Here is a 27937-nt window from a genome sequence, read left to right as displayed (position 1 = left end):
CGTCATCTCTACAATAAAATCAAAAATTAGCCGGGCGTGGTAGTGCACACCTGTAGTTCCAGCTACTTGGAAGGCTGAGGTGGAAGGATTGCTGGAGCCCAGCAGGTCGAGGCTGCAGTGGCCGGGAGCATTCCACTGCACTCCAGTCTGGTTGACAGAGTGAGACTCCAACTAAAAAAAAATAAATAAAAGTACTATAATCAACACCATAGATACAGAGAAAAAAGCACTTGATACAATTCTGCTCTCAAATATGATTTTAAAAAGACTCAGTAAACTAGGAATAAAAGGGAATTTATTTAATATGCTGAAGGGTTCCCAGAAATCTATGGCAAACATCATACTGAACGGTGAAGTTTTAGAAATTGTCCCATTTAAATCATGAAAAGACAGAAATGCTTCTAACACTATGTCTAATAAATCTGTACTAGAGGTCCTAGACAATGCAATAGAAAAAGAAAATGAAATATAAGAATTGAAAAGGGAAGCACAAAATTGTCTGTACTTATAGATGTCATGATTGCTAACAAAAGAGAACCCACAAACTAGTAGAATAAGAATTCAGCAACATTACTGAATTCAGTTTTTATAAAATCACGGGCATTTTAGCACTAACTTGAAAATATAGCAAGAACCTGGAAACAGCCATGCTGCCTGTCAAAAGAGGCCTGGATTAAAAAAATGTGGTACATATACATGATGGAATACTACGCAGCCATAAAAAAGAACAAAATCATGAATTTCGCAGCAACCTGGATGGAACTAGAGTCTATAATACTGAGTGACCTCTCACAGAAACAAAGATCCGAGTATCACATGTTCTCACTCATATAATGGACCTTAAACATTCAATGCAATACTATACGAAAATGACTGACCGTACTGGTAAACTATGGTGGGGGGAGGGGGATGGGATTAACAGTAGCAAATATCTGTCTGGGAACGGGGAAACACCCCATATCAACAGGGTGCCTGAATGAAACGCAATTGTATACCTAACCCTTAACTGTACCCCACAACTTCATAATAAAAAATAAATAAATAATTTTTAAAAATAGAAAAAAAAGAAAATATAATTTTAAATACACACACACACACACACACACGAGGGGGAACCTAAAAAAACCCAGAATTATCTTTTGGAGGGTGGGTCCCTTGTAGTACAGGCTTCCTTCCCCCCCGCTAGGTAAATGTTCTAGGAACCCATGGCATCAGTGTGCCAGCTAGTGTTGTTATGAGAGCCTGTGCTCAGCTTCAGTAAGTTTTTTTTTTTTGGAGATTCTTTCAACACTTCAATTCATTCCAACCCATTTTGTGATGGGTGATTTACATGAACAACTCGCCTACATCGCACTGAGTGTTCAGCAATTTTTTACCAAAACCAGCATGACTCCCATGCCTTACCCTCCCTATTCACCCGATCTGGCCCTCAGCGACATTTTTTGTTTCCCCGATGAAAAAAGTTCTCAAAGGGAAACATTTTGCCTAAAAGGCATCAAAATTGATGAGTTCAAAAACTGTTTTGAGCAGTGGAAAAAGTAACTCAATAGGCATATTGCATCAAACAGAGAGTATTTTGAAGGTGACTGAAGTTTAAACATAAGAATAAATACAAAACTTTTAATAAATAAATTCCTGTTTTTTGGGGATCCCCCTCATACACACACACACACACACACACAGACACACACACTATTCATAATAGCAACATAATCTAAAAGGTACCTAGAAATAATGCTAACAAAAATTGGTGGTGAGTACATTTGTGTTCATTTTAAAATATGATTAAAAATTTTTACAAAAAAGAAGCTTTGACTGTAAAATAAAATCAACATATAACAACAAAATCTCCTTTTATCTCGATATCTTAATACTTTTTTCCACAACAGGCTCTGCTGCGCCCTAGCTTTGTGACTCTTGGCAAGTTATTCAAACCCTTTGACCCTTCATTTCCCCATGTATCAATAGAAAATAACAATACCTTCTTCATAGTGTTGTTAGAAAGTTAAAAGAGTTTACTTAGCACAGTGCATATAGAAGCTTGCTCATTTGATTCATTCATCTAACACATATCCATTGATCTGCTATTGTGTGCCTGGCACTGTTCTAGACATTGCATATACAGTAGTGGTCAAGACAGAGAAAAATCTCTGTGATATGAGTGTATAATCTAGTGGAGGAGACATAAAATAAAGACTAAGTTAAATATGGTATATAGTAGAGTAGATGGTGATAAATACTAAGGAGAGACGTAAAGGAAGACATATTAGCTATAATTGGCTCTTCCCTCATATATTTGGGGCCTCTCTGTCTCTCTCATCAGTCTTTCTGTATCTCCTTTTTTTATTTTCTTCTCTTCTATTTGCATTGTCCCCATGGTCATGACACCCTGACACTGAACTGTTTATTGCCCAATAATCTTAATGATTGATTTCTGCTCACTAAGGGCACTGTAGCTTTTGTGGGGTCAGGGAATGAGCTTTACACGTCCTTTGTACTCAGAGCACTTAGCACAATAGTGGGCAGGTAGCAGCAGTTCTACAAACTCTTGTTGTTTCAAAGGATGATTGAAAATTAACAGACCAATTGGGTAACTGATCAGAGCCATTAATGAAGAGAGCTCGAAGCCCCAAATCAGCACTTCCCTAATGTCTGGCTTCCCATTCCAGCTCTAATGCTTCTAAGGGTGGTCTTAGGCAGTTTCTTCACCTCATCAGATCTGTTTCTTTGTCTATAAAACAGGAGGATTGTGTAAGATAATTTCCAAGATACCTGTCTGTCCTAAAACCATTAGTCTACACCCATTTTTATCATCCAAGACTTTTCCATTTTAACTCATTTTTTTAAAGTGCATGTCTCTCTATCAATGTTCACTAGATCAACATCCCAGAAAATAATTTCTTCATTTTGGAGATCTTTTCCTTTTAAGTATTTCATGCTATCTTTTGACTTATTTGACTTTAATTCTATGAACAAAAAAATCTTATCTTAGAACAGAGAAGAAAAAGGGACCTTAGAGATAGTAACAATAGCTACCAATTACTAAGCATCCAAGACATACTTTTTCTCATAATAGTACCTCCATGATGTAGGTTTTACTGTTCTCCATTTAGAAAGCCATATTGCATGATGATTAAAGAGCAACTTCAGAATCAGTCCGGTGGTATTCAAGTCCTGGTTCTGCCACTTAATAAGAGTGTCATTGGGCAGTTACTTTACCTCCCTAAGCCTCAACTTCCTCCTTTGTAAAAGGAGAGTATCACTTATTTCATATAGTTGTGATGAGGATTAAATGCCGTAATAAATCTACAGTGGTCAACATAGTGGTTGGCACAGAGCAAAAGTTCAATAAATGTCTGGGTTTGAAGCCGGGCTCGGTGGCTCAGTCTGTAATCCTGCGCCTTTGGGAGGCTGAGGTGAGTGGATTGCCTGAGCCTGCGGGTTCGAGACCCGCCTGGGCAGCGAGACCTCATCTCTACAATAAATCAAAAAATCAGCCGGGCGTGGTAGTGCATGCCTGTAATTCCGGCTACTTGGAAGGCTGAGGTGGAAGGATCACCGGAGCCCAGCAGGTCGAGGCTGCGGTGGCTGGGAGCGGCCACTGCACTCCAGTCTGGGCGACAGAGTGAGACTCCAACTCAAAAAAAAAAAAAAAGTCTGAGTTTGTTTCTAGTATTTATAAAGATTAGGGAAGGTAAAGGAATTCATCTAGGTCCAAGTTACTAAGTGGCAAAACTTTGATATTTCAACCTGGGCAGTTTGATCCAGAGCTCATAGAATTACCCACAATGCTATATCTCATCAGTGGTTCACAGGATCCGTTTTGGGGATGTGGTTGGAAAATTTAGGTTTGGAGACTGCACCTTACAGTGACTCAGCAAAACAGGAACCTTACTGAATTGCAGAGTAGAAAAGCAAACACTGCCCTGGAGATGGAAGAAGAATGTCAAGAAAATGCAGGAGAGTGGACCTCGGCCTTGAGCTCTGTGGGAACAAGGATGGGAATCTGTGACAGGTTCTGTAGGGAGGAGAACAGGGATGGATGTGCATGACCTGCTGGACATCTAGTGGCCTTAGAGTTAAGCCAAGGATTTTTCTCTCCAGCCTTCCTAGAGACCAAAAGAATTAATCTACCTGAGATGAAGGGTTTGGATGTGTGCAGAAGCCAACTGCAATTAATAAGGAGAAAACTGATAAATTTCATCAAAGATTCCTCCCAAATCCCCCAACTGGCCTCCATCACTTTATTTCTGAGAGTTGGAGATAATTAGCTCCCAACTCAAAGGCTCCTCTAAAGACCCATTCACTTACGCCATCTGGGCCTTATTTTCCCAGCAGTGCTACGAAGAGATTGAACTAGTTGAGCTAGCAGACAATGGGAACAGATTTTAGAACCAGACCAAACTGAGGAAAATCCCTACTCAATTACTAATTAAATACTCATTTTTGTATCTGTAAGGGAGGATAATAACACCTATCTCACTGTTTGCTGCAAGGATGAGACATATATGTTAAGGGCTTAGCGGAGTTCTTGGCACACGGTAGGCACTCAATATACAGTAGATGTGATGATGATGGTGATAGTGGTAGTGATGATGACGATGTTGAATCATAAGAAAAATGATGCCAGAGAGTCTTATAAGGTCTCTAAAAAAGAAAACTAGAGGGTAATGGGAAGAGGAGGTCAGCTTGTGGGGAGGTGAATAAGAAGTTTTGGACAATTCATGGGACAGCCTGATACCCACATGGAGTTGTCCCCTTGAGATTTGGAAACGTGGGACTGGAGGTAAAGGCCTGGTCCCTCTCTCTGACTCTGGCATCCATGAGGCCTTACTTGACAGCAGGTATCAATTGTGCCCCTACCATAAATTAAGCCCGTAACATATGTGCACCATTCCACTGTTCGTGGTGGCCACATGACATGCAAAAAAGACAGTTTTGAAATAATATATTATCTATTAATCATGTCATCTTGCACAAATGATTGACCTGCAAAATAGGAATGAAAATACCTTACAGTATGGCTGTGGAAATTAAATTAGAGATAATAAGACTTTGAGCACGGAGACTGGCCTATAAGAGAGTCTTAAAAATTATTGTTCACATTCCCTTTTATAAATTAATCTACTCTAAACTGAAAATGAAGACTGCTACCACATCTTTTTCAATTTAATATCTTTTCTAAGAACTGTGTGCTAAATGAGGTCTCATCAACATTGGTAGATAGTAATGAACTAGAAGGCAAAGTCCCTACCATGAACATACTTAAAGTCCAATTGAGGGAATAATATGTTTGTGGAAGAGAATGAAAGACATTATGTCAATAAATGCTGAACAGAGTGAGGAGTGCTCAGATAAGAATGAGACCAGTGGGTATGTGAGAGCTCAGAAGCATCTAAACAGATGGCTCAGTGGGTACCATTTTCTATGGTGTCATATTAATAGCAGAGCAAGGAAAATATTCACTTGACACAAAGTGATAATGACACCAATCTTATGACAAGCAGGCTAGGCTGACGATATAGCAAAGAGGAGCAACTTCTGACCATGAGGAGATCACAAATGAGTGGAGAATTGAGATTCTTGAACAGACCATTAGAGTACAGTGTAACATGTGCAGTTGACCAGACAGAGGGGGCATATACGAGAAGTCATGACTTACCTTTCTGTTTCATCTTTTGCCACCAGGATCTTTTCACCTAATTCACTTGATGTTTGATGATTACGTGCTCTACCTATTAGAATCTCTGCACTGTCAGGAGCGGGCCAATGAGCTCATGCGAGCCATGAAGGGAGAAGGAAGTACTGGTAAGCCAGCATCTTATTGGGAATTGCACCACTTGGCAATTTGATCTGGATCCTTATTTCTGTCCTCTATGTTTCTTTCTTTCTTTCTTTCTTGAGTTGGAGTCTCACTCAGTTGCCCAGGCTGGAGTGCAGTGGTACACTCATGGCCACCCTAGCATCGACCAGCTGGGCTCTGGCAGTCCTTCAGCCTTAGCCTTCCAAGTAACTGGAACTACAGGCGTGCACTACCATGCCCAGATAATTTTTTGATTTATTGTAGAGACAAGATCTCACCAAGTTGCCCAGGCTGGTCTCGAACCTGTGGGCTCAGTCAATCCACTCGCCTCGGCCTCCCAAAGTGCTGGGATTACAGGATGAGCCACCCAGCCCGAACCCTCTATGTTTCTTTAACTCTGTATCCTAAAGAATTTAGTTACGGTTAGCAAGTCAAGTGGTGTGAAACCAATCATGTCTTTTTCCTCTTTAGAGTGGACATGTGTGTATATTGGAACTGCCTTGAGTGCCATGATGGTGATGGGAAACCACTGAAAAAGTTTAAGCAGAGGAGTGACATGACACAAGTTAGAAAGAACATAGCATTTTTTTTAGAATATTGCATTTTAAAAAATCCCTTAAAGACAACTTGCTTTGACATTTAATCCTAAGAACTCACTGTACCTCTATCCATAGCACAAGTTCGAGAAGAGATCATCTTGACAGAGCCTGCTCCACCAACCCCTTCACCAGTGCCATCGTTTTCTCCAGCAAAATCTGCCACATCTGTGGAAGTGCCACCTCCCTCCTCTCCTGTCAGCAACCCATCCCCTGAGTACACTGGCCTCAGCACTACAGGTAATGAAAGGTCCCTCAAATGCTGTGGGTGGGGAGTTAATGTTTAAAGAAAGGGCTTTCTGGAAAAGCATTAATTTTTCCCAGCCTCCAAAAGACAATGTCCAGACCTGGGTTTCTTCCTGTATTTGTGGATGACTTGTAGGTATTCATTTATTCAGTGGCCATATTCTGTACACTGCTGTTTTCAAGTATGCAGATTAAGCATATGATAAAACCTCCAAACTAAGCCACTGAAATGATTATAACGATATGTAACATAAATTAATACACAGTCATTCTTGTAGACAAGAAAGGGAACTCTCTATGAATAAAAAATTGAGCAGCATCTCTGGAAAGGGAGGCAGACAGGAAGCCAGATGCTAAGCTTTGGCAACCATAAGCAAGACAGGGGCTCTGAACCAAGTGGTTGTGAGCCAAGCTAGAGCTACCGGGCATATGACTGAGGCTGATGCACTATAAAGCTGCTCTGACGGGAGGCCCACACAGCCCAAGATGTGCACAGAATTCTTACAAGATTAATTTACAACCAAGAATCATTCATGCCTGGATATATATCCAAAAGAAAGCAGAGACCTAGGCCAGGCGTGGTTGCTCAGGCCTATAATCCTAGCACTTTGGGAGGCCAAGGCAAGATGAGAGGATTGCCTGAGCCCAGGGGTTCAACACCAGCCTGGGCAACTTGGTGAGACCTCGTCTCTACAGCAAATTAAAAAAAATTAGCTTGGCGTGGTGGCACACGCCTGTAGTTCCAGCTACTCAGAAGGCCGAGGTGGAAGGATCGCCTGAGCCCAACAGGTCAAGGTTACAGTGGCCGTAAGCATGACACTGCACTCCACCCTGAGTGACAGAGTGAGACTCTGACTAAAAAAGAAAAGAAAAGAAAAGAAAAGAAAGCAGAGACCTGAACAGATATTCATAAATCAATGTCCCTAACAGCATCAATAGCCAAAAGGTAGAAACAACCCAAGTGTCCACTGATCAATGGATCAACAAAATGTGGTATATACATAAATGGGATATCATTCAACCTTAAAATGGAATGAAATTCTGGCACATGCTACAACTTGGATGAACCTTAAAGACATTATACTATGTGAAATAAGCCAGATATGAAAGAACAAATATATTATTTCACTTTTATGAGGTACCTGGAATAGTCAAATTCATAAAGACAAAGAGTAGAATGGTGAATGCCAGGGGCTGGCAGGAGGAAGAAATGAGGTTAGTGTTTAATAGGTTTCTACTTGGGGAGATAAAAAAAGGTTTAGAGATGGATGGTGTGATGGCCACACAATTCAGTGAATGTACTTAATGTCACTAAACTTACAGCCACTTAAAATGGTTCATATGGGCCATACAGTGGCTCTGGTCTATAATCCCAGGACTTTGGAAGGCCAAAGTAGGAGGATCACTTAAAGCCAGGAGGTTGAGACCAGCTTGAGCAACATAATGAGACCCCCATCTCTACCAAAAAGAAAAAAAAAAAAGGTCAATATGGTACATTTTATGTTATGTATATATTACCACAATTAAAAAAAAAATCACCTAGCCATCTGTGGAAGCCCAATTCCATGAAACAGGAATAACAAACTTAGAAAAGGGAGAATTTATACCAAAAGAATAAAGTTAATAGAACAACCTGAAAAGAACTGTTAAAATGAGAAGTAAAAAGAAGAAATCATATCCATGAGAGTCAAGGAAAGATCTTTAAAAGGAAATATATAATTGTGGTTTTTTTTGTTTTTTTTTTTTGAGTTGGAGTCTCACTCGGTCGCCTAGACTGGAGTGCAGTGGCCACTCCTGGTCACCACAGCCTCGCCTGCTGGGCTCCGGCGATCCTTCCGCCTCAGCCTTCCGAGTAGCCGGAATTACAGGCATGCGCTACCACACCCGGCTGATTTTTTGATTTATTGTAGAGATGAGGTCTCGCTGTCCAGGCGGGTCTCGAACCTGCGGGCTCAGGCAATCCACTCACCTCAGCCTCCCAAAGGCGCGGGATTACAGGCTAAGCCACCGAGCCCGGCTTATAATTGTTGAAATAAAATTTCTAATAGGTAGTTTTAATAATTAGAAAATTAGATCCAACTGAAAGAGAATTAGTGAACTGAAAGACTAAGCTGAGGAATACTCTGATACTAAGACAAAGGAATGCTACGTATAAAAGAAGTGCTGAGAGAACAGGCTGATAAATCCAGAAATTCCAATAATCTTTTATTAAGTGTTCCAGAGAAAGAATAGAAAGAAAGTGGAGAAATAACAGCTGACAACTTTACAGAATGGAAAAAAGACTTCTCAAATTGAAAGCTCACATTGAATACTGTGCTGCATAAATGGAAAAAGAAAAAAAAAAAACTTACCTTTAATTCCATGGCAGAAAGTCAAAGATTAAAGAACTCTTATTAGCTCCCTAAAAGAAAACACAGATAGCCGGGCTTGGTGGCTCAGTCTGTAATCCCAGCCTGAGCCCACGGGTTTGAGACCCGCCTGGACAACTTGGTGAGACCTCATCTCTACAATACATAAAAAAAAAAAATTAGCCGGTCGTGGTAGCGCGAGCCTGTAGTTCCAGCTGCTTGGAAGGCTGAGGCGGAAGGATCGCCGGAGCCCAGCAGGTCGAGGCTGCGGTGGCCGGGAGTGTGCCACTGCACTCCAGTCTGGGTGACAGAGTAAGACTCCAACTCAAAAAAAAAAAAAGAAAATACAGGTAACCTCAAAAGGAGAATCAGACTGATATCAGGCTTCTCATCAGCAACATTAGACTCAATATCTGAAACTGTATTTTTGAAGTGCAGAGGGAAAAAATGCACTAAAAAACCTTGAATCCAGAATCCTATACATACATACATATGCATTTTTATATGTGTATATATGTACACACATGTATTTATGTATGCATATATATATATATATATATATATTTTTTTTTTTTTTTCCTTGAAGACATTTCATGTGCCAAATTCTGTGCTGAGTACTATGGGAACTAAATAGATGAATATGCCAAGGCCTTGCTACTGTGAGGCAACACAAGGATAAGAGAAGTATAAAGACAACTATAATAGAAGAAAGGATGTGGCAAGTGCAATAAGTGAGGTATAAACTAATGCTATGGGGCTCCCAAAGAAGAAGATACTCCATCTAGCTGGAGGTATCAAGAAAGACCTCACCAAGACTCCAGTCTTTGTGGAGTGGAGGACTTGGTAAGGCTGTGATAACTAATTCATTATCTTTCCATCCAAACCTGCTGTATATTCCCATTTTTTCAGAAACCACGTATGGGAGTAAGCTTCAAATATTTCTTCTCCCTCAACTCCTGTGTTAGTTAGGATAGGCTAAGCTGCTGTAACTAATAGATCCAAACACAGATGGAGTTAATACAACACAAATCTATTTCATGCTTGAAAACAGTACTGGCAGGATATTCAGTAACAGAGGAGGCTCTCTGTAATGCAAACATTTGGAAACATGTGTTCCTTCAACATGATTCCACCATACCCTATGGCAGTGTTTCTCAAATATGATTTGCAGACCAGCAGTGTCAGCAGCTCCTGGAAATTTATTAGAAATGCTCAAATCTGCTGGGCTCGGTGGCTCAGCCTGTATGTAATCCCAGCACTTTGGGAGGCCGAGGCAAGTGAATTGCCTGAGCCCGCAAGTTCGAGACGCACCTGAGCAACTTGGCGAGACCTCATCTCTACAATAAATAAATAAAAAATTAGCTGGGTGTGGTAGCGCACACCTGTAGTTCTGGCTACTTGGAAGGCTGAGGCGGAAGAATCGCCAGAGCCCAGCAGGTAGAGGCTGTGGTGGCTGAGAGCGTGCCACTGCACTCCAGTCTGGGTGACAGAGTGAGACTCCAACTCAAAAAAAAGAAAGAAAGAAATGCTCAAATCAAGTCCCACTGAAGACCTACTGAATTAAAAACTAGGCGGGGCCCAGCAATCTTGTTCAACAAGTCTCCAGGTGATTCTGACACTCAATAATTTGAGGAACATTGCCTTGGTCAAGTCTGCAATCAGCTGGCAGAAATAGGAAAAGGAGGAGAAATGAAGGAGGAAAACACTTCTTTCTTAAAAGCCCTTGTCTGAAGGTGGCACACATCACTTCCACTTAGATTCCATTGGTGAGGACTTAGTCACATGGCCTCATGTAGCTGCAAGAGAGGCTGGGAAATATAGAACACCATGTACCCAGGTAGGGAAGAGGGAACGGATTTGGGGGAGATAGGTGGCATTCTCCACCACACCTTCCAAGTCCAGTTGTTCTAATACAAATCTAGATTGATCCATTCCTTCCCATCCCACTCATGCCTCTGGTCCAGGCCATCCCTATCTCTCATGGACATCCACAGTAACTCTGAAGCTGGTTTCCTGCCTCCAGAATCTAGTCTGTTCACTCTCTCACGGCCCACTTATTAAAGCTGCTGGCTCATGCCTCCTCAAAGTGTTGAGGCAAAGAACTTACTGCCTCACACTGAAGCCTTAAGAGCTCTCTCTCTCTCCAAATCACTTCTCACACTGTTCCTCCTTCCAGGAGTATCCTCCTTCCACTCTCTGCCTGACAAAATCCTACTCGCTTCTTTGATGTTTCTCTCACTCTCCCAGTTAGAATCTTCCTCCAGATCCTCACAGCATGGGCTTAATTATATCCTACTACTTAGAATCGGACTGTTTCCAGAATAGACTGAGAACTAAAATTTGTTTTGAGGACCAAATAAATAGGGTGAGACCATTCGGAATGTCCTTTATCGTTCATTCATTCATTCATTCACTCACTAACACATCCATTCGTTTAGCTAAAAAAAAAATATTTATGGAGTGGCTTCTGTGTGCTAAACACTTCCAGATAGCTGATGATACGATGGTGAACAAGTTAATCGTGGTCCCTGCCCCCTGGGAATTTATGTTTAGAAGTTAGGATTCTGATGAGCAAAGCAGTAGCTACAATACAGTGCAATGAGTGCTAAGTTGGGAGAAGGGTCAGAGTGTTATAGGAGCATAAAGGAGGGGGGAGAGGAGATATTCTGGGTAGAGGAAGTAGCTAGTAAAAAGTCCTGAAGACAAGGGAGAGCAGGTTATTTTCAGATAAAGTATATATCCCAGGAGTCTTTTGATTAATTTTTTCTGAAAAGTTTCTTCTCTTGACAGAACTACACCTACTCAGAGAGGGGATGAGTAGATGTTAAAGAGGCTGGAGGGCGCCTGCCCTCTTCTATACTTGCCAACAAACTCAGTGGCCCTCTGTCAGGAATTACAAGAAAACTGGAATCTTGAAAGCACTGAAAAGTTGGGTTGTTGATAAACGGCATTAGAGCAAGCTTTGATTTCACTTTGAGAACACAGCTAGAGTGAGTTCTCTTCTGTGGAGATTTAGATTTGAGCATCACCGTATTTGTTTACATAGATGCACCTCCAATCATATTTTGTTTTCACTTTTGAGGAGGGAGAATGTGATCAGATTCTCACCTCCCTCCCATTTTCTCTCTTTAGTGGGTTGTTATAGTTCCTGCTCAGAAGGCTCAGGAAAAGGAATTGTAAAAAACAACTTTGTTCACTGAAAATAAAAAGGGAAGAGAATTTAATTTAAGCACTGTTTGCAGCTCTTCAGCAGCTTTCAGGCATTCTTCAAAGACTGGAATTGTTGGGCAACCTTCCTGAATCTCCTGCCTCCCCCAGGAAGGAGTCATTTACCTGAATAATCCTGCCCACACATCCCTGCCACTACCAGGGACACACACACATAAGTGTGTTAGTGATGACATACTTCTGGAATAAACAGAGAAAGAATGCAAAGGAAAGAGGTCTGCAATATAAAGCTGAAAGTGTTTGGGTGAAATGTTTCTCAAAGTGTGGCAGCATATCAAACAAGGAGATGCTAAGAAGGGAGGGATGAGGGGATGGGAAGAGGGAAGGAAAGCTGTCTTGGATCTTATAATTCTCATGCAGCTAGTGAGCCTGCCTGGATTTCTTCGTAGCAATTTGGAGGCCTCAAGGTATGGCAGGTGTGATAGACAAGGCCACAGCAATATCATAAATGTGTTCAGAGATTTCTGTGCAATGTGTTCAAAAGTCATAAAAGTAGCTTCTTAGAAATACAAATGTGAAACAGGTTCTCTTCAGATGATCGTAAGCTTTGAAGATTGTGGCGCATTCCAGCTTTGTTCTCAGATATCTCCAGGGGGCATTAAAAATGTCATCCTATATAAAACTATGTATAATATTTTTCTCAAGTACCACTTTTGAAATACTCCATTATTAAATTAGACTGAATCTTGATATGCAATGTAGGTCATGATTTTGGAGGAAACAAACATAATTTCCTAACAAGATGTATGATCTTATAGACATGATATATTATAAAGTGCAAATTATATATCCACGATATATACCTAAATGTTAGGAAATCTATTGTGATAGACTTCTTAAATTTGGGGATTTGCGTAAATATCATTGAACAGTATTATAAATTAGAAATTATGTAAATCTTACAAAATGCATTTGCTGTTTCTTTTTTTAAAAAAAGTTAACTTAGCACATGGTTTTCATGCCCAGTTAATTTTTATTTCTATTTAAAAGCAATGGCAGCCAGACTCGGTGGCTCAGCCTGTAATCCCGTGCTTTGGGAGGCTGAGGTGAGTGGATTGCCTGAGCCCGTGGGTTCGAGACCCGCCCGGGCAAGTTGGCGAGACCTCATCTCTACAATAAATCAAAAAATTAGCCAGGCGTGGTAGCGCGAGCCTGTAGTTCCAGCTACTTGGAAGGCTGAGGCAGAAGCATCTCCAGAGCTCAGCAGGTCGAGGCTGCGGTGGCCGGGAGCGGCCACTACCCTCTAGCCTGGGCAACGGAGTGAGACTCCAACTCAAAAATAAATAAATAAATAAATAAAAACAACTGCTTAATTTATATCCCACCTATTTTTCAAAAGTTTCTGAAGTCTACAATAAAAACAGGAAAGCCAATTTCTCAAAAGGAAAGGATCCAAACCAGAAAGCAAGAAATAAAGAAAAGGTGTGTGTGGGGGGGAATTAAACAAAACAAAAAAGTCAGCTAAAAAGTTTATTAAAACCTTAAATGAAATGTTATGTTATCTAGTTATCTTGTTGGGTTTCTAGCATACTCTGAATATTGTTGATCAGACAATGTATTACCAGTTTCCACTTGTTGAAAATCAAGGCCAATTGGGTACGGAGTCTCTTCAACAAATGTCTCACTTTGGATGAACACTTCCCCATTTTCCAGCTATGAGAGAGGAACGGGATTATGTCTGCTTGATGAGCACAGAGCAATAATTAATTCATTGCACTTAACCTTTGGCATCTTTTGGACTAGGGAATACAAGGTAGTACTGACAATGAGTACTCATTGGGAAAACAGCCATTCTGCTTATCTATATCTATATCTAGTTCCATGTCCATATTTCTTTTTTTTTTTTTTGAGTTGGAGTCTCATTGTCACCCAAACTGGAGTGCAGTAGCACGCTCCCAGCCACCACAGCCTCAACCTGCAGGGCTCCGGCGATCCTTCCGCCTCAGCTGCCAGGTAGCTGGTTTTACAGGCTCGCACTACCACCCCCGGCTAATTGTTGATTTATTGTAGACTTGAGATCTCACCAAGTTGCCCAGGCAGGTCTCAAACCTGCGGGCTCAGGCAATCCACTCACCTCAGCCTCCCAAAGCGCTGGGATTACAGGCTGAGCCACCGAGCCCAGCCCACGTCCATATTTCTAAACATGTTTTCTTAAGACTATACTAATTAATTGATTTTTTAAATGGGAAGGAGGAAAGGAATATGGAGTACCTAAAACAACCTGATATATGGTTAATTTTGATTGGATTTATTAAAGTCTGTGGCAATGCCACAATAAAAGCTTGATAAAGGATTCCATTTTAACAGATCTCTACAGGGTAAAATCCAGTCCATTTGTTCATCTCCCCACCCCTCCCCCGCAACTTTGTGGGCTTGCTACATCCCTCGTGCCCCAGCAAAGTTTAGAAACCTTAACCTTAAGGAAAACTGGTTCTTTTCCTCCCCCAGAACATGGCAAGTGGTGCCAAACTGATCTGTCCATTTAACATGACATTGGGCTGCAATTATTTAATGTCATCGAAAGCAAAATGTTACGCTCCTACTCTGGCCCATGGGCCACCGAAGTGTTCTAAAACCTTGTTTATGATGTCATTTTATGTATTCCCTCTTTCAGCAATGACAATAAAAGTTAACTATTAAACTCATGTTTTCAGCTTCCCACCATGGGTTCCCTGCAACACAAAACCAGCAAATTAGATCGTTGAGATTCTAAGATACCTAATGAAATAGAGGCAAATTCCCTTAAATGGCCCTAACTGTATAACATCTGGCCTGCCCAGCTGCATTTTCTCTACATCAGTTGAGGATGTAACAAAGATAACTGACTCTTAGTCTTTCCAAATAACAAAAGCCCAGTTATTCTGAGGGCAGCTAAACTGAGTGGGTTAGGGTGGACATTTCAGCCCTGCCACAGAGCCTGTGATGACTCATTTACAGAACCTTGGAGTTGCCACTGCTAGTGAATTCCTCCTTCTTCCATCCCTGCTGCTTCCTTTTCTCTAAAGGAATAGAATCAGGAAGCATAAGCCTGGCTTGAAAATAGATTGTTTAATCCATTCTTTGTTGATTCCACCGTCAAGTCTTGGGACCTTGAACTCACTCATTCATTTGTTTGTTCATTCATTCAACAAATATGTATTCATCGGCTAATCTGTGCCATGTCTTGTGGGGTACAGGAGTGAAAAAAACAGAGTTGTTATCCTCATGGTACTTACATTCCAGTGGATAAGAGTCAATACAGAAGTAAACTACCAGGTAAACATATAATTTCAAATGGCCAAAGTGCTGAGTGACAATAACAGTATGCTATGAAAAAGTATAAAATCAGCTGCCTGTAATTTCAGCACTTTGGGAGGCTGAGGGGAGAGGATTGCTTGAGTACAGGAGTTTGGGACCAGCCTGGGCAACACAGCGAGATCCTGTCTAAAAAAAAAAAAAAGTCAAAAGAATGAGCTGGGTGTGTTTCTGTAATCCCAGCTATTTGAGGAGGGAGGACTGCTTAAGCCCAAGAGTCTGAGGCTAGAGTGAGCCATAATCATGCCACTGCACTCCATTCTGGGCAAGTGAAACCCCGACTCAAAAGGAAAAAAAAAAAAAAAATCAGGACCCACCTTAGTTGATGGTCAGAGGATACCTTTCTGAGGAGGTGACATTTATCTGAGACCCGAAGTATCACAATGAGTCAGCCACATAAAGCCTAGGGAGGGGTGAAAAAGATTCTAGGAAATGGGGAATCGCATATGCACAGGCCTGAGGCAGAGAAGAGCTTGGCATAGTGATGACTGATTTGTGTACATAATAAATTAGGAAGAGAATGGCAGGAGGGGAAGTTGCAGAGATAGGCAGAAGCTAAATTGTGAAGCAATATATCTGAGAACTGACTCATCTGCTGTCCCTGTTCAGTTTTGTCAATCAGAGTTTGACCATGGAACTATCAGTAAAGTGTAACTCAAACACATTTCCAGCTTCCGTAGGCAGTCTCCTCGAGTACAGCAAGGAGAGAGGACAGTCAATGAGATACAAATACTCACAGACAGAGATACAGGTGGATAGAGATGTATAATCTTTTCCTGTCTCAGTCTGGAAGGTTACAGGCAATGTTTGTTTAGTAGCAAATACTTTTAATCAACCTTGTTCAAACAGAACTTTCTGTGATGATGAAAATGTTTATCTCAGCTGACCAAAAAGGAGCCACTAGCCACATATGGCTACTGAGCACTTTAGATGTGGCTGGTGCAACTAAGAAACTGAAGTTTTAATAACATTTTGTTTTAATTAATTTAAATTTAAATAGCCACATGTGGCTATGGTATAGGGCAGAGAAGCTCTAGAATCTTGACACACTTAAAGGAGCATATTTCTTAGGAAGGTACCAAAAAAAGGCTTTGGTTAGCTCAAAACTTAGGCAACATCTGTGACGGTTCATAGAATCCTCATAGCGGGGAAACGTTCAGAGGATTTGGTCTAAAATCTGAAGGAAAGGACATAGCCAGGTAGCCAGGAACACATTCTTAATTTTCACAAGTGTACAGCAGAATCTTACAACTTCTGATTTGTAATGGCCTTCAACATACAGGATGTGTGACAGAAGGCAGTATGTGATAAAGCCTTGTTACTCAAAGTATGGTCCATGGACCAACAGTATAGTCATCATTTAGAAGCTTGATATAAATGTTTCATTTCCAAAATACTGAATCAGAATCTGCATTTTTAACAAGATCTTCAGTTATCCAAACACACATTCAAGTGTGAGAAATATTGTTGTTGTGGAATGGCTTTGGAGTTGAGCAGATCTGTGTTCAAATTCCAACTCTGCTATCTAACCTGAGCAAGTCATTTAAATTTCTTGGACCTCAATTTTCTCACCTGAGAAAGGGAGTAATACTACCTGCCTCAAAAGATTGTTGTAAAGATTGACTGAGTCAATGTATAAAAGAAACTAGTATGAGGTCTGGTTTATGTTACATGATCATTCATTTATTCAACAAATCATTATTAATTGTCTATTATATTCCAACAACCCTTTCTGGCCTTTGAAACCCCTTCTAAAACAAAACAAAACAAAAAACAAAAAAACCTCGGTGAAAAAAGAATGTTTTGTTGGGGATGAGAGGGAAAGAAAATGTTCACCTTTAGCAGTTTCAATACTATAAGGTAACCCAAAACTGTACCTCTTGGGATTGTTACAGGATTCTCAAATATCAGGGGGCTTCTATCACTATTGTCAGATGTTTAAATAAATTCGAATGTGAAAATGATGGATGGAGGGGATAAGAGAAAAATGTGGGAATTCGATAAATAGGGAAGTATTGTATTGTTTTACCGACAAATAAAAAAGCATTGGAACAGTCTGAAAAATTAAGCACAACTCTTAGCTGCACAGATTTTCTTTTATTAGTTTTTTAAAAAGCAGCAGCAGCAATTCTCACTGGAGGTCCCACTGGTAGGAAAGGGAATGCAAGGGTGTTCTTTTCTGCTCCCCAAGCAAAAAGGGTTTCTCACCCAAGCCAGTAGGTGTTAATCTGCTTAAGCCTGCCTGAGTGGACGTGTTAGATTGCTGGCACACTGCCATTTAGGGGTTTTGTTCCCCAGACCACAGGAGCCTATTTTTCCAAGAGTTCCACTAGCTTTTTGTTTGATAACGTCTATTTCTAGAAGCATTTACTCCTTCCACAACAAATTCAATGGAACAAAAATTTACTGAACACCTACTATTTGGCAGACCCTCTGTTGGGGATACAGAGATGAATAAGGAACAGTTGCTGGGCTCCGGGGGCCCACACAAAAGTAACTTCTGTTGCATTCTCTCAGGTGATGTCTATTATCATGACTTCTTCCTACTGCTTGGAAAAAGAAAATTCTTTGGCTTTCCTGGCTACCCACTTTAAATATCCAACCAACCTCACCGTGCTCTCCTGAGGTCCCAGAGGCTTGAAGGGTTAATTACTTGCTTGTTGTGGTTAGTCCATTGTTCTCCCATACTTCCCACCTCCTTCAATTCCATTTCTGCTGTAAACTGTGTTTGATGCATTAATGTTTTTCTTTTTACAGAAGCAATACACATTCATTATAGAAAAATACATGTAAGCAAAATTTTAAAAACTTAAAACGATCCTCAATTACAGCGATAACCTAACCCAGAGATAATTTTTTTTTTTTTTTTGAGTTGTACTCTCACTGTCACCCAGGCTGGAGTGCTGTGGCATGCTCACGGCCACCACAGCCTCAACCGGCTAGGCTCAGGTAATCCTGCCTCCACCTTCTAAGTAGGTGGAACTACAGGTGTGTGCCACTATGCCCAGCTAATTTTTCTTGATTTACTGTAGAGATGAGGTCTACCAAGTTGCCCAGGCTGATCTTGAAGCCCTGAGCTCAGGCATCTTCTCACCTCTGCCTCCCAAAGTGCCGGGATTACACGCACAAGCAACCATGCCCGGCTTAGATAATCTATTTTTAAATGATATTTTAAAAAATCATAACAGTAATGCAAGTTCACATGAAGTTCAACACAGACAAGGACAATCATGCATAATCCAGTCATCTGAGTCATAATCATTGGGGAGAGGGTTCCCTTCTAGTCTTCTTGCAGTGATTATAAGTGAAGCCTAACACGTAAACAGCCAAAGTCATTATCTTTTGGGGCAAGAATATGGCGTAGATGTGCAAAGCAGAAAGGGGTACTTTTAACCATGCTGGTGAATCAGGACACCCATGATTTTTTTTTTTTTTGAGTTGGAGTCTCACTCTGTCGCCCAGACTGGAGTGCAGTGGCACGCTCCCGGCCACCGCAGCCTCGACCTACTGGGCTCAGATGATCCTTCCACCTCAGCCTTCCATTTTTTTTTTCTTTTTTGAGCTGGAGTCTCATTCCGTCGCCCAGGTTGGAGTGCATTGGCATGCTCAAAGCCACCCCAGCGTTGACTAACTGGGCTCCAGTGATCCTTCCATCTCAGCCTTCCAAGTAGCTGGAACTACAGGTGCACACTACCATGACTGGCTCATTTTTTATTTAGTGTAGAGATGAAGTCTTGCCAAGTTGCACAGGCTGGTCTTGAACCTGCGGGCTCAGGCAATCCACTCGCCTCGGCCTCCCAAAGTGCTGGGATTACAGGCTGAGCCACCAAGCCCAACCACCAGTGATTTTTTTTTTTTTTTTAATAGAAAACATGTTTAGAAGTTTTTATAGAAAAACATGGTTAAGTTACTATTGTTATTCAAATTTTTTTTATCCCTGGTTATAGAATCTGACCCGAGAAACTTGCCTTTCTTCCTCGGGATCTGAAATGGGAAATACAGAAATATCTACTTTAAGAAAATCTCATATAAAAATACTTGAATTCATAATGAAAAATACTTGAATCTCATTGAAAGTTTACTAGGTGCCAGGCTTTTTGACAGATATCTCAGTTAATCTTCACAACAGTCCTGCAAGATAAATACTATTACTACCCCTGTTTTACAGATGATAAACAATGGGTCCTAAAGTTTAACAGGCTTACACAAGATCTTATACTCAGTAAATGGAAGAACCAGAGCCCAGAGCAAAGAGACATAATAGTAGAGAGAGTGGAAAGTGTGTGGCTGACCTGGGTGCAGAGCCCCACTGAGCCACTCACTCACTCTGTGACCTTGAGCAAGTTATTTCACATTCTAAGTTTCCCTAAGCTGGACTTTTGCATAATGCCACTAGTCTTAGAATTAAGACGAAGTCCACTGCAAGGGTGTTATTGAGGACACTGTTGAACAGTTCACAGTTACCTCTTTATAAGGGTGTCTGAAAAAATTCCTGTTTAATTGGGATTCCAAGGACACTATACTCCTGAGCAAATTGTCAATCTTATGGCTCCTAACTGGTAAGGTTTCCTAGGAGCACTGGCTCCTGGAAAACTCCAGATCCTAGTATAAGGCTCACACATAAGAAGAATTTGGATCTTTAGGGTATGCATGTTTTGCTTCATTCCTGATGGAGCTTTTTGCCTCCAATTTTGTCTTTCTTTCTTCCATTCTCATTTCCACATTATCATCTTGAAGCTTCCCATATACTCTCTTAAATGACTTCAGATTTTTCCCTCAGTTTCCTCATTTCTGAATTGGGGACAATGTTTCTTTTAAGAATGTCTGTAAAGCGCTTAACACAGTGTTTGGTTTATGTTAGATGTTCAATAATGGTGTCTCCTTTCATGCTCTTGGAATGAATCTTTGTTACTTCATTTTTTTAAAAAAGGAGGACATTATTTGCATTTCAAAAGATTCTCCAATTTATGAAAGGGTTCACCAAAGGGTTTTTTATTTATTTATTTAAAAAAAAATTTTTTTTTTTTGAGTTGGAGTCTTACTCTGTCAACCAGACTGGAGTGCAGTGGCACACTCCCGGCCACCGCAGCCTCAACCTGCTGGGCTCCGGCTATCCTTCCGCCTCAGCCTTCCAGGTAGCTGGAATTACAGGCGTGCGCTACCACGCCCGGCTAATTTTTATTTATTTGTTGTAGAGATGAGGTCTTGCCAAGTTGCCCAGGCGGATCTCAAACCCGTTAGGGTTTTTTAAAAATAATAAACCAGTGCATTTAAAATTCCTTCAAGAGTATTCCTTACAGTCTCTGCCACATACCTGGCCCAGTGCTAATCTATCAACTCATTGCTTCCTTCTACTATTCCATGTCAATAAGGCTACCCTCACATGCTATTTGCAAAGATCTTGGGATGAAATGTACTAACTTTTAAAATGAAAACCTTTCCTTTATCTAATCATATCATAAAATTGTAAGCATCTTGAGAGCTTCTAATTTTATCAGTTTTTTTTCTAGTCTTTAGCACTTTCAAAGTATCCAATTAAAACATAAATAAAGGGGATTAATAATATGTATGGATTAGGTCACTGTCTAGGTCATTGTCTAATAATCTTCAAAAAGACCTTGGCAGGCAGAGCCCAATAATCTGCTTATGTTTGCTTAATGCAATTTGCTGAATCCTAAACACCTGTTGAGTCGAGTGTTGAAAGGTTAATTTGCAGTGCCTATCTGGGTTAGATTGCCCCAAGCTTTCGTTTGTCTGTTCCAGTTCCTTCCTATCTTTCCTTTCCCTTTCTTCCTTCCAAAATTTTTATTGAGAAACTTGTGGCTGCCAGGCTCTGTGCTAAGCACTAGGAATCCACTGGTGAACAAAATAGGGAAGGCCTGCATGACATGGAACTTTCAGTCTGGTAGAGGGATAGGAGTTAATCAAATCACATTCACTGATGGGTGTAGGATTACAAATTGTGATAGGTGCCTTGAAGGCCTACGGTACAGTGAGGGATCTGCCTCGTCTGGGGCTTGCAAACAGCTTTTTGAATTGAAATATGAAGAATGAATGGGAAATAAGGGAAGGGTGATGATTCCAGGCAGCACAAACAGCAATGCAAAGGCTCCGTGGTACTGGAAATTGTGGTGGTCTGGAGAAAATGAAAGATATTGTGGCTGGGCCAAACAGAACAAAGGCAGGGGATGGAACTGCTTCTGATGAGCTCAGCAGAGCCAGAGACACTGTCCTTGCAAAGATTTTGGCCTTCAACTTAACAGCAAAAGGAAGCCACTAAAGTTCTAAAGAAGAACAAGGGATATGAAAACTGTGTTGGTGACCGAGGCATCTTAATTTGTCTCTGCAGGAGCAATGCAGTCATACACGTGGTCTCTGACATACACAGTGACGACAGCAGCTGGGTCCCCCGCTGATAACTCCCAACAGCTGCCCTGTATGCGGAACACCCATGTGCCTTCTTCCTCCGTCACACACAGGATACCAGTTTATCCCCACAGAGAGGAACATGGGTAGGTGACTTTCTGGGGAATGCTGCCTTACTTTTCAAATTTGATCTAAAAAAGGGCTTACTGAGCAGCTATTTTCTCAAAGGACAGGAAGGGTGTTACCCTTGGCTGGGTTCTCACAGTGGGCTTAGCCCTATACTGTATATAAAAGCCTCAGGTTCCTTGCAACAACCAGGTAAGGTAAGTCGGTAGATGTGAATGGCCCCATTTTACAGAAGCAGAAATTGAAACTTGGTTGATTAACTTCAGTTCATCACACAGCTGGCAAAATGTGGGGCCTAGACTGAGCATCTTTCTGACTCCAAAGCCTGTGTTCTTCCTTCTTCTTTTTTTTTTTTTTTGAGTTGGAGTCTCACTCTGTTGCCCAGACTGGAGTGCAGTGGCCACTCCCAGCCACTGCAGCCTCGACCTGCTAGGCTCCGGGGATCCTTCCGCCTCAGCCTCCCAAGTAGCTGGAATTACAGGCACGCGCTACCATGCCCCGCTGATTTTTTGATTTATTGTAGAGATGAGGTCTCGCCAAGTTGCCCAGGTGGGTCTTGAACCCGCGGTCTCAGGCAAGCCACTCACCTCAGCCTCCCAAAGCACGGGATTGCAGGCTGAGCCACCGAGCCTGGCTTCTTCTTTACTCCTTTAAAGTCTCAGCTGAAAACCCCTTTCAACCATTCCCCTAGGTTGTTTTTTGTAGACTTTGTGGCCTTACAAAGCTTCGTGGTAGGTCTGAGTCTTTTATGACTCCTTTTAGAGGAGGACTTTCCCACCTGAAGGCTGGAGGGCCCTTTAGGGTTGCAGTTATTCATGGGGTTCAGGGAATCCCTGTGGGTTCCAGCAGTGCTTTGTACCCTGGAGAAATACATCATTTGTTTTGGCTATATTTTTTCAAATCTGTGTGGTGATATCGCTGTGACACTACTGTGTGGTACAGTGAACCCCCTTGCTGCAGCTGCTCACCGGCCAGTTTCCAACAGACCAACCGTGGGGTACTTGGGAGGAGGAGGGGGGGAAGGACCTCTCATGTCCCTTCCATACGGGTGGCCCTGCGTAATGCAGCGAGGCAGTGACCCTGAAGATGAGCACAGGCCTGGATGTTGGTGTACTTTTCTATAGGTTCAGGTGCACCTGAGCAGTTAATAGGGCAGCCATTATTTCCTCAGGGGGCCTTTTAGAGTACTTTTTTATACATTTAGAATAGACTCCGGAAAAATTATTTCAGAGAGATTTTTGATTCTGCAAAAATGGCAGAAGAAACTCACATGGTCATAGGTCAGCATCTTTGCTATAAAGATGTTACTAAAAAGGACAATGATGATAATAGCCTATGTTTATACAGGACTTTCTGTTTTATAGAGTGTTTTTACACATGATCTTCAGAATAAACACATGCAACATTTTTAGGGATGTGAGAAACAGGGCTGTGAGGAGTCCAAGGTCACACAGCTAGAAAGTGGTGGAGCCTGCCTTAGAAATGGAGTCTTTCATGCCTGGTTGACCACACCATGGTGTTTTCCCCTGAGAGAGTTTACAGAAACACACTACATCCTTCCCCATGATGGGGAAGCAGAGACTTGAGTGTTACAAAAACATACATTTCTTCTTCTTTTTTTTTCTATTTGATTTCAGGATAAAACATGAGGCTTTTGGCTGGGTGCGGTGGTGCATGCCTATAATCCCAGCACTTTGGGAGGCAGAGGGGAAAGAATTGCCTGAGCTCGGGGGTTCAAGACCAGCCTGAGCCATATGGCAAGACCTTGTCTCTACAATAAATCAAAAAATTAGCCAGGCATGGTGGCACATGCCTGTGGTTCCAGCTACTTGGAAGGCTGAGGTGGAAGAATTGTCTGAGCTCAGCAGTTTGAAGCTGCGGTGGCTGTAAGCGTACCACTGCACTCCAGCCAGGCGACACAGTGAAACTCCCACTCAAAAAAAAAAAAAAAAATGGGGCTTTTAAACATTATAGGAGTACAGGTTTCCATCATTAATTATGTTTGGTTCGGGGCTAGATTTTATTCCCTGAGCACTCGCTGGGTGGTAAGGGAGGTATATACGCTCTAGGTGTGCCGAGGGAGAAGGAAAATCAACATGGGGTTTTAAGCTTACCACAACAGGGCCACAGAATGGAGATGGTAAGAACTAAAAAGAAGAAAATTAGGGGTGGGGGAAAATTTAAAAAGAACAAAAAGGAAAGAAAAAATAGCTTGATTTTTAAAGGTGTCAAATTGATTTTTTCTCCTTTCTATTACTCACACTATTCAATGTGCTTGATGCATTTTAGATACACAGGAAGCTACAACTATGGGAGCTATGGCAACCAGCATGCTCACCCCATGCAGGGCCAGTATCCAGCCCTCCCTCATGACACAGCCATCTCCGGGCCACTCCACTATGCCCCTTACCACAGGAGCTCTGCACAGGTGAGTTGGTGGTCCTGCTTGCATGCTCAGGCCTTGGTATGCTTGCTGCTGATTCTGGTCATTTAATAGCTCTTCTACATACTGTATGTGCAGTCTGGGTGTTCCCAAGGAGAGGACAGTCTTTTCATCAGTGCCATTTCCAGCCTCCAGTGGCTGGCCCACAGTGGGTGCTCAGCCAGCATTCATGCTCCACTTGCTCTCACGCACATGGTTGCTTAAATAGTTCTTTTTAGTTCTATCCTCTTTGACCTTTTAATGCCAGGATCCATTCAGCCACATGTCTGTTGCTGCTTTTCAGGCGGCTACCCTCAGCCTGGGCCTTTGGTTTCCGTTCCATTACCACCTTCCTGGTGCAGACCCCCATGGAGTCCTGTCAGGACTAGTATCTTGGCATCATTCTAACTGGTCTCGTGGTCTCCCATGTCTGTTCCTTTTCACCCAGCCCACACACATGATCCTAACCAGAAGAATTCTCCTGAGAAGGACTCTTTTTCAGATCACTCTCAGACCACGCATCTGTTTGGGCTCCTCACTGTCTAATAAATCAAATCAGCTCTCTGTGGCCTATGGGGAATGGACCTGTCATACCACTGTTGGGTGTTCTACTTGTCTAACATGCTTTCCTGTGTCTTGGCCCCAAATTCAGCTGGTCACCAGTTCCAGGTCATTCAAGTTCGCATCCTAAATGTCCCTGCACTCCCTCTGTCCTTGTGTCAGTTCTGGCCTTTATCATTCCTAACCTAGATGATGACAGAAGCCTTCTCTAAAACTTGCCCCATCTCTGGTCTATCCCTACACTGCATCTGGAAGAGTCCCTAGAAAAAACCCAACTAACCATGACACTCTCCCTCCCCCTCATTGACACATCATTGCTTTCTAGGTCAAGTTCAACTCCTTGGCATGTCTCTAAAACTCATTACCCTTCTGGCCTACCCACCAAGCCCCTCCAACTTTGCCCTAGCCACACCAGCCCACAAGCAGTTGTCTTGCAGGTGCCGGGTTCCTCCATGTCTTTGCAGATACTTTTCCCTCTGTCTGGGAGTCTCTTCCCCAGCTTTTTCTGCTTGTCAGTCATTCATGACAAGCATCTTGCTGTCTTTGTGGCATTTTCTGTCAACACCCTTCTTTCCTCCAGGACCTTAGTAGGTGCCACTCCCTGAGCTTCCTCTCTTGGTAGCACTTCTTACAGTCTCTTATCATTACCAACTTTCCTGTCTTGAAAGAGACCCCAAGCTCCTTGAAGGCAAAGATTAAGTCTACTATGCCTTGGTCATAGGACATGGCACCTATCAAACAGAGCAGCTAACTTTTCCTGAACGTGTGCCATGTCTTAGGTTCTGCACCAAGCTCTTTTCACATCCTTTATATTCACTCTTGCAGAAGAGGAAGTGAGATTCAGAGTAACTTGTCCCAGGATTTGAACCCAGGCAGTGTGACTGCTGTCCAGGCTCTTAAGCACGACTCTCTGCTGCCTCTGAGATGTAGGCATTCACTAAGTGTGTCCTAAGCAAATGAGTACATGGGAAGGGGCATCAGCATAAACAACAGTGTGGTGTGCTGAGCACACTCAGTCGATTCTGCAAGCACAGGAAGCCATGGTTGGTTTTTGAGCCAGGGAGTTGCAAGATCAGAGCTATGTTTAACAAAGAGAGCTCAGCTGGGCTCAGTGGCTCAGCCTGTAATCCTGCGCCTTGGGAGGCTGAGGTGAGTGAATTGACTGAGCCCGTGGGTTCGAGACCCACCTGGGCAACTTGGTGAGACCTCATCTCTACAATAAATCAAAAAATTAGCCGGGCGTGGTAGTGCACGCCTGTAGTTCCAGCTACTTGGAAGGCTGAGGTGGAAGGATCGCCGGAGCCCAGCAGGTTGAGGCTGCGGTGGCCAGGAGCGGCCATTGCCCTCCAGTCGGGGTGACAGAGTGAGACTCCAACTCAAAAACAAAACAAAACAAAACAAAACAAAGAGAGCTCTCCAGGCCTCCATCGGATAAACTAAGAAGGTGGACTGATAGAGGCAGGGGGTTCTGCTCCAAAGCACTAGCAGGAGTCTAGGTGAGAGATGGTAGGACTGAAGCTAGGGAAGAGGTCACAATTACATCAGTTATCAGCACACAGACCTGCCTCCAAGGGAGAACGCCAAGGAGAATGTATCCACAATACACAGGCACTTGGGGCAAACAGGGGCCTGTTTTGATTTCCATCTGCAGTACCAAGGGAAGCTGTGGTTTAATCCCCAGCCACGTCAAGAAGTTGATTCCACTAAATCATCACCTGGGGTATTCATTATAAGCCTCCAGCTGCGTCACAAAGATGCCAGCTCCTCAAGTGCTCCCTCTCTTGGGAGCAGTCTGTGCTCCTCACTGTGATCTGCTGAATGACTCAGAGTTGCTGCCACAGCCTGGGTCACACTCTCCACACTCTAAGAAGTCCATTCATACATTCATTCATTCCTCAAATGGTTGCTGGGTGCCGACTACGTGCAAGCACTGCTCTAACTTATGGGAGTAAGGTGGAGGAGGAGACAGATGATGTCTTCTTCAGGAGAGCTTGCACTCCAGTGGGAGACAACATCACCAAGCCACAGCTCCTGACATTATCTTCCCTCTTTCTTCACTTCCTCATTCCCCCTCATGAAATGTTGGGAGCTGGTATTCTGGGGTGATATTTTTAAAGCCATTGCCATAAAAAGAAGCCAACGTCTCCTAAAGGCCCATGTAGTCCCTGGTGACCAAAGATAGGGCTATAGTATCCACCCCAAAAGCCACAACAGTCCCCAACTGGAACATTATAATTTAATAGCTGGTCTTAATACATAGGACCAAGAACTAAGTGAAAGCCCACCGGGGAGCTCTTTGAATCTAGACTAGGTGTGAGAGGCCACAGGGTTCTAGGTCAGCCTCTTCACCATCATGCCTTATGGCCCTTTGACAGGTCCTCTGCCACCTCCCTCGCCTCAACACATACACACACACCCTGCACTTCATGGTTTATGCTTTAGTCTCGCATCTGTAAAATGGGATGGGAAGAAGTTCATTTTATCACACTTCTATCCATGTTGGTGGGGGAAGTGAATGTTCAAAATGTACCTCTCTGGGGGAAGACACTGTCTAAAGACAAAGCATCCTTTTTTTTTTTTTTATTAACATGTGTTTATCAAGTATTGTTCTAGACACTTTCAAATATACAGACTAATTTAATTTCCATGATAACCTTGGGAAGAAGGCATTTTTCTCTCCAGTTTTTAAACATGAGAAGACAGCTTCAGAGAGTAACGTACCCAGGTCATGTATCCAATAAGTGACTAAGTAGACTCAAATGCAAATTATCCAACTCTTAATCCCAACTCCAAACCAATGGCACTAAATATTATTGTCTCTTGGAGTGTGGAAGGTAAACTTAAGAGGTTACTACTAGCCGGGCTCGGTGGCTCAGCCTATAATCCCAGCACTTTGGGAGGCCGAGGTGTGTGGATTGCCTGAGCCCACGGGTTTGAGACCCGCCTG

General features: G+C 42.4%; 1 protein-coding gene across 2 annotated transcripts in view; it reads left to right on the top strand.

The window, feature by feature from the left end:
* RFX4 (regulatory factor X4) overlaps positions 1-27937 on the top strand; it is a 166163-nt gene that overhangs the window by 131089 nt on the left and 7137 nt on the right. For both annotated transcript variants that reach the window (XM_008053579.2, XM_008053580.1), the window contains 4 exons: positions 5689-5808; positions 6478-6639; positions 21865-22027; positions 24297-24435. In XM_008053579.2, coding sequence (XP_008051770.1) covers positions 5689-5808; positions 6478-6639; positions 21865-22027; positions 24297-24435 — 584 coding nt within the window. The remainder of the gene's footprint in view (positions 1-5688; positions 5809-6477; positions 6640-21864; positions 22028-24296; positions 24436-27937) is intronic.

Source organism: Carlito syrichta, unplaced genomic scaffold (genome assembly GCF_000164805.1).
Source record: "Carlito syrichta isolate Samal-C Ts95f unplaced genomic scaffold, Tarsius_syrichta-2.0.1 Scaffold288311, whole genome shotgun sequence".
Classification (NCBI taxonomy): Eukaryota; Metazoa; Chordata; class Mammalia; order Primates; family Tarsiidae; genus Carlito; species Carlito syrichta.
Note: the sequence above shows the minus strand (reverse complement) of the source record. Positions and strands in the feature narration are given on the sequence as shown.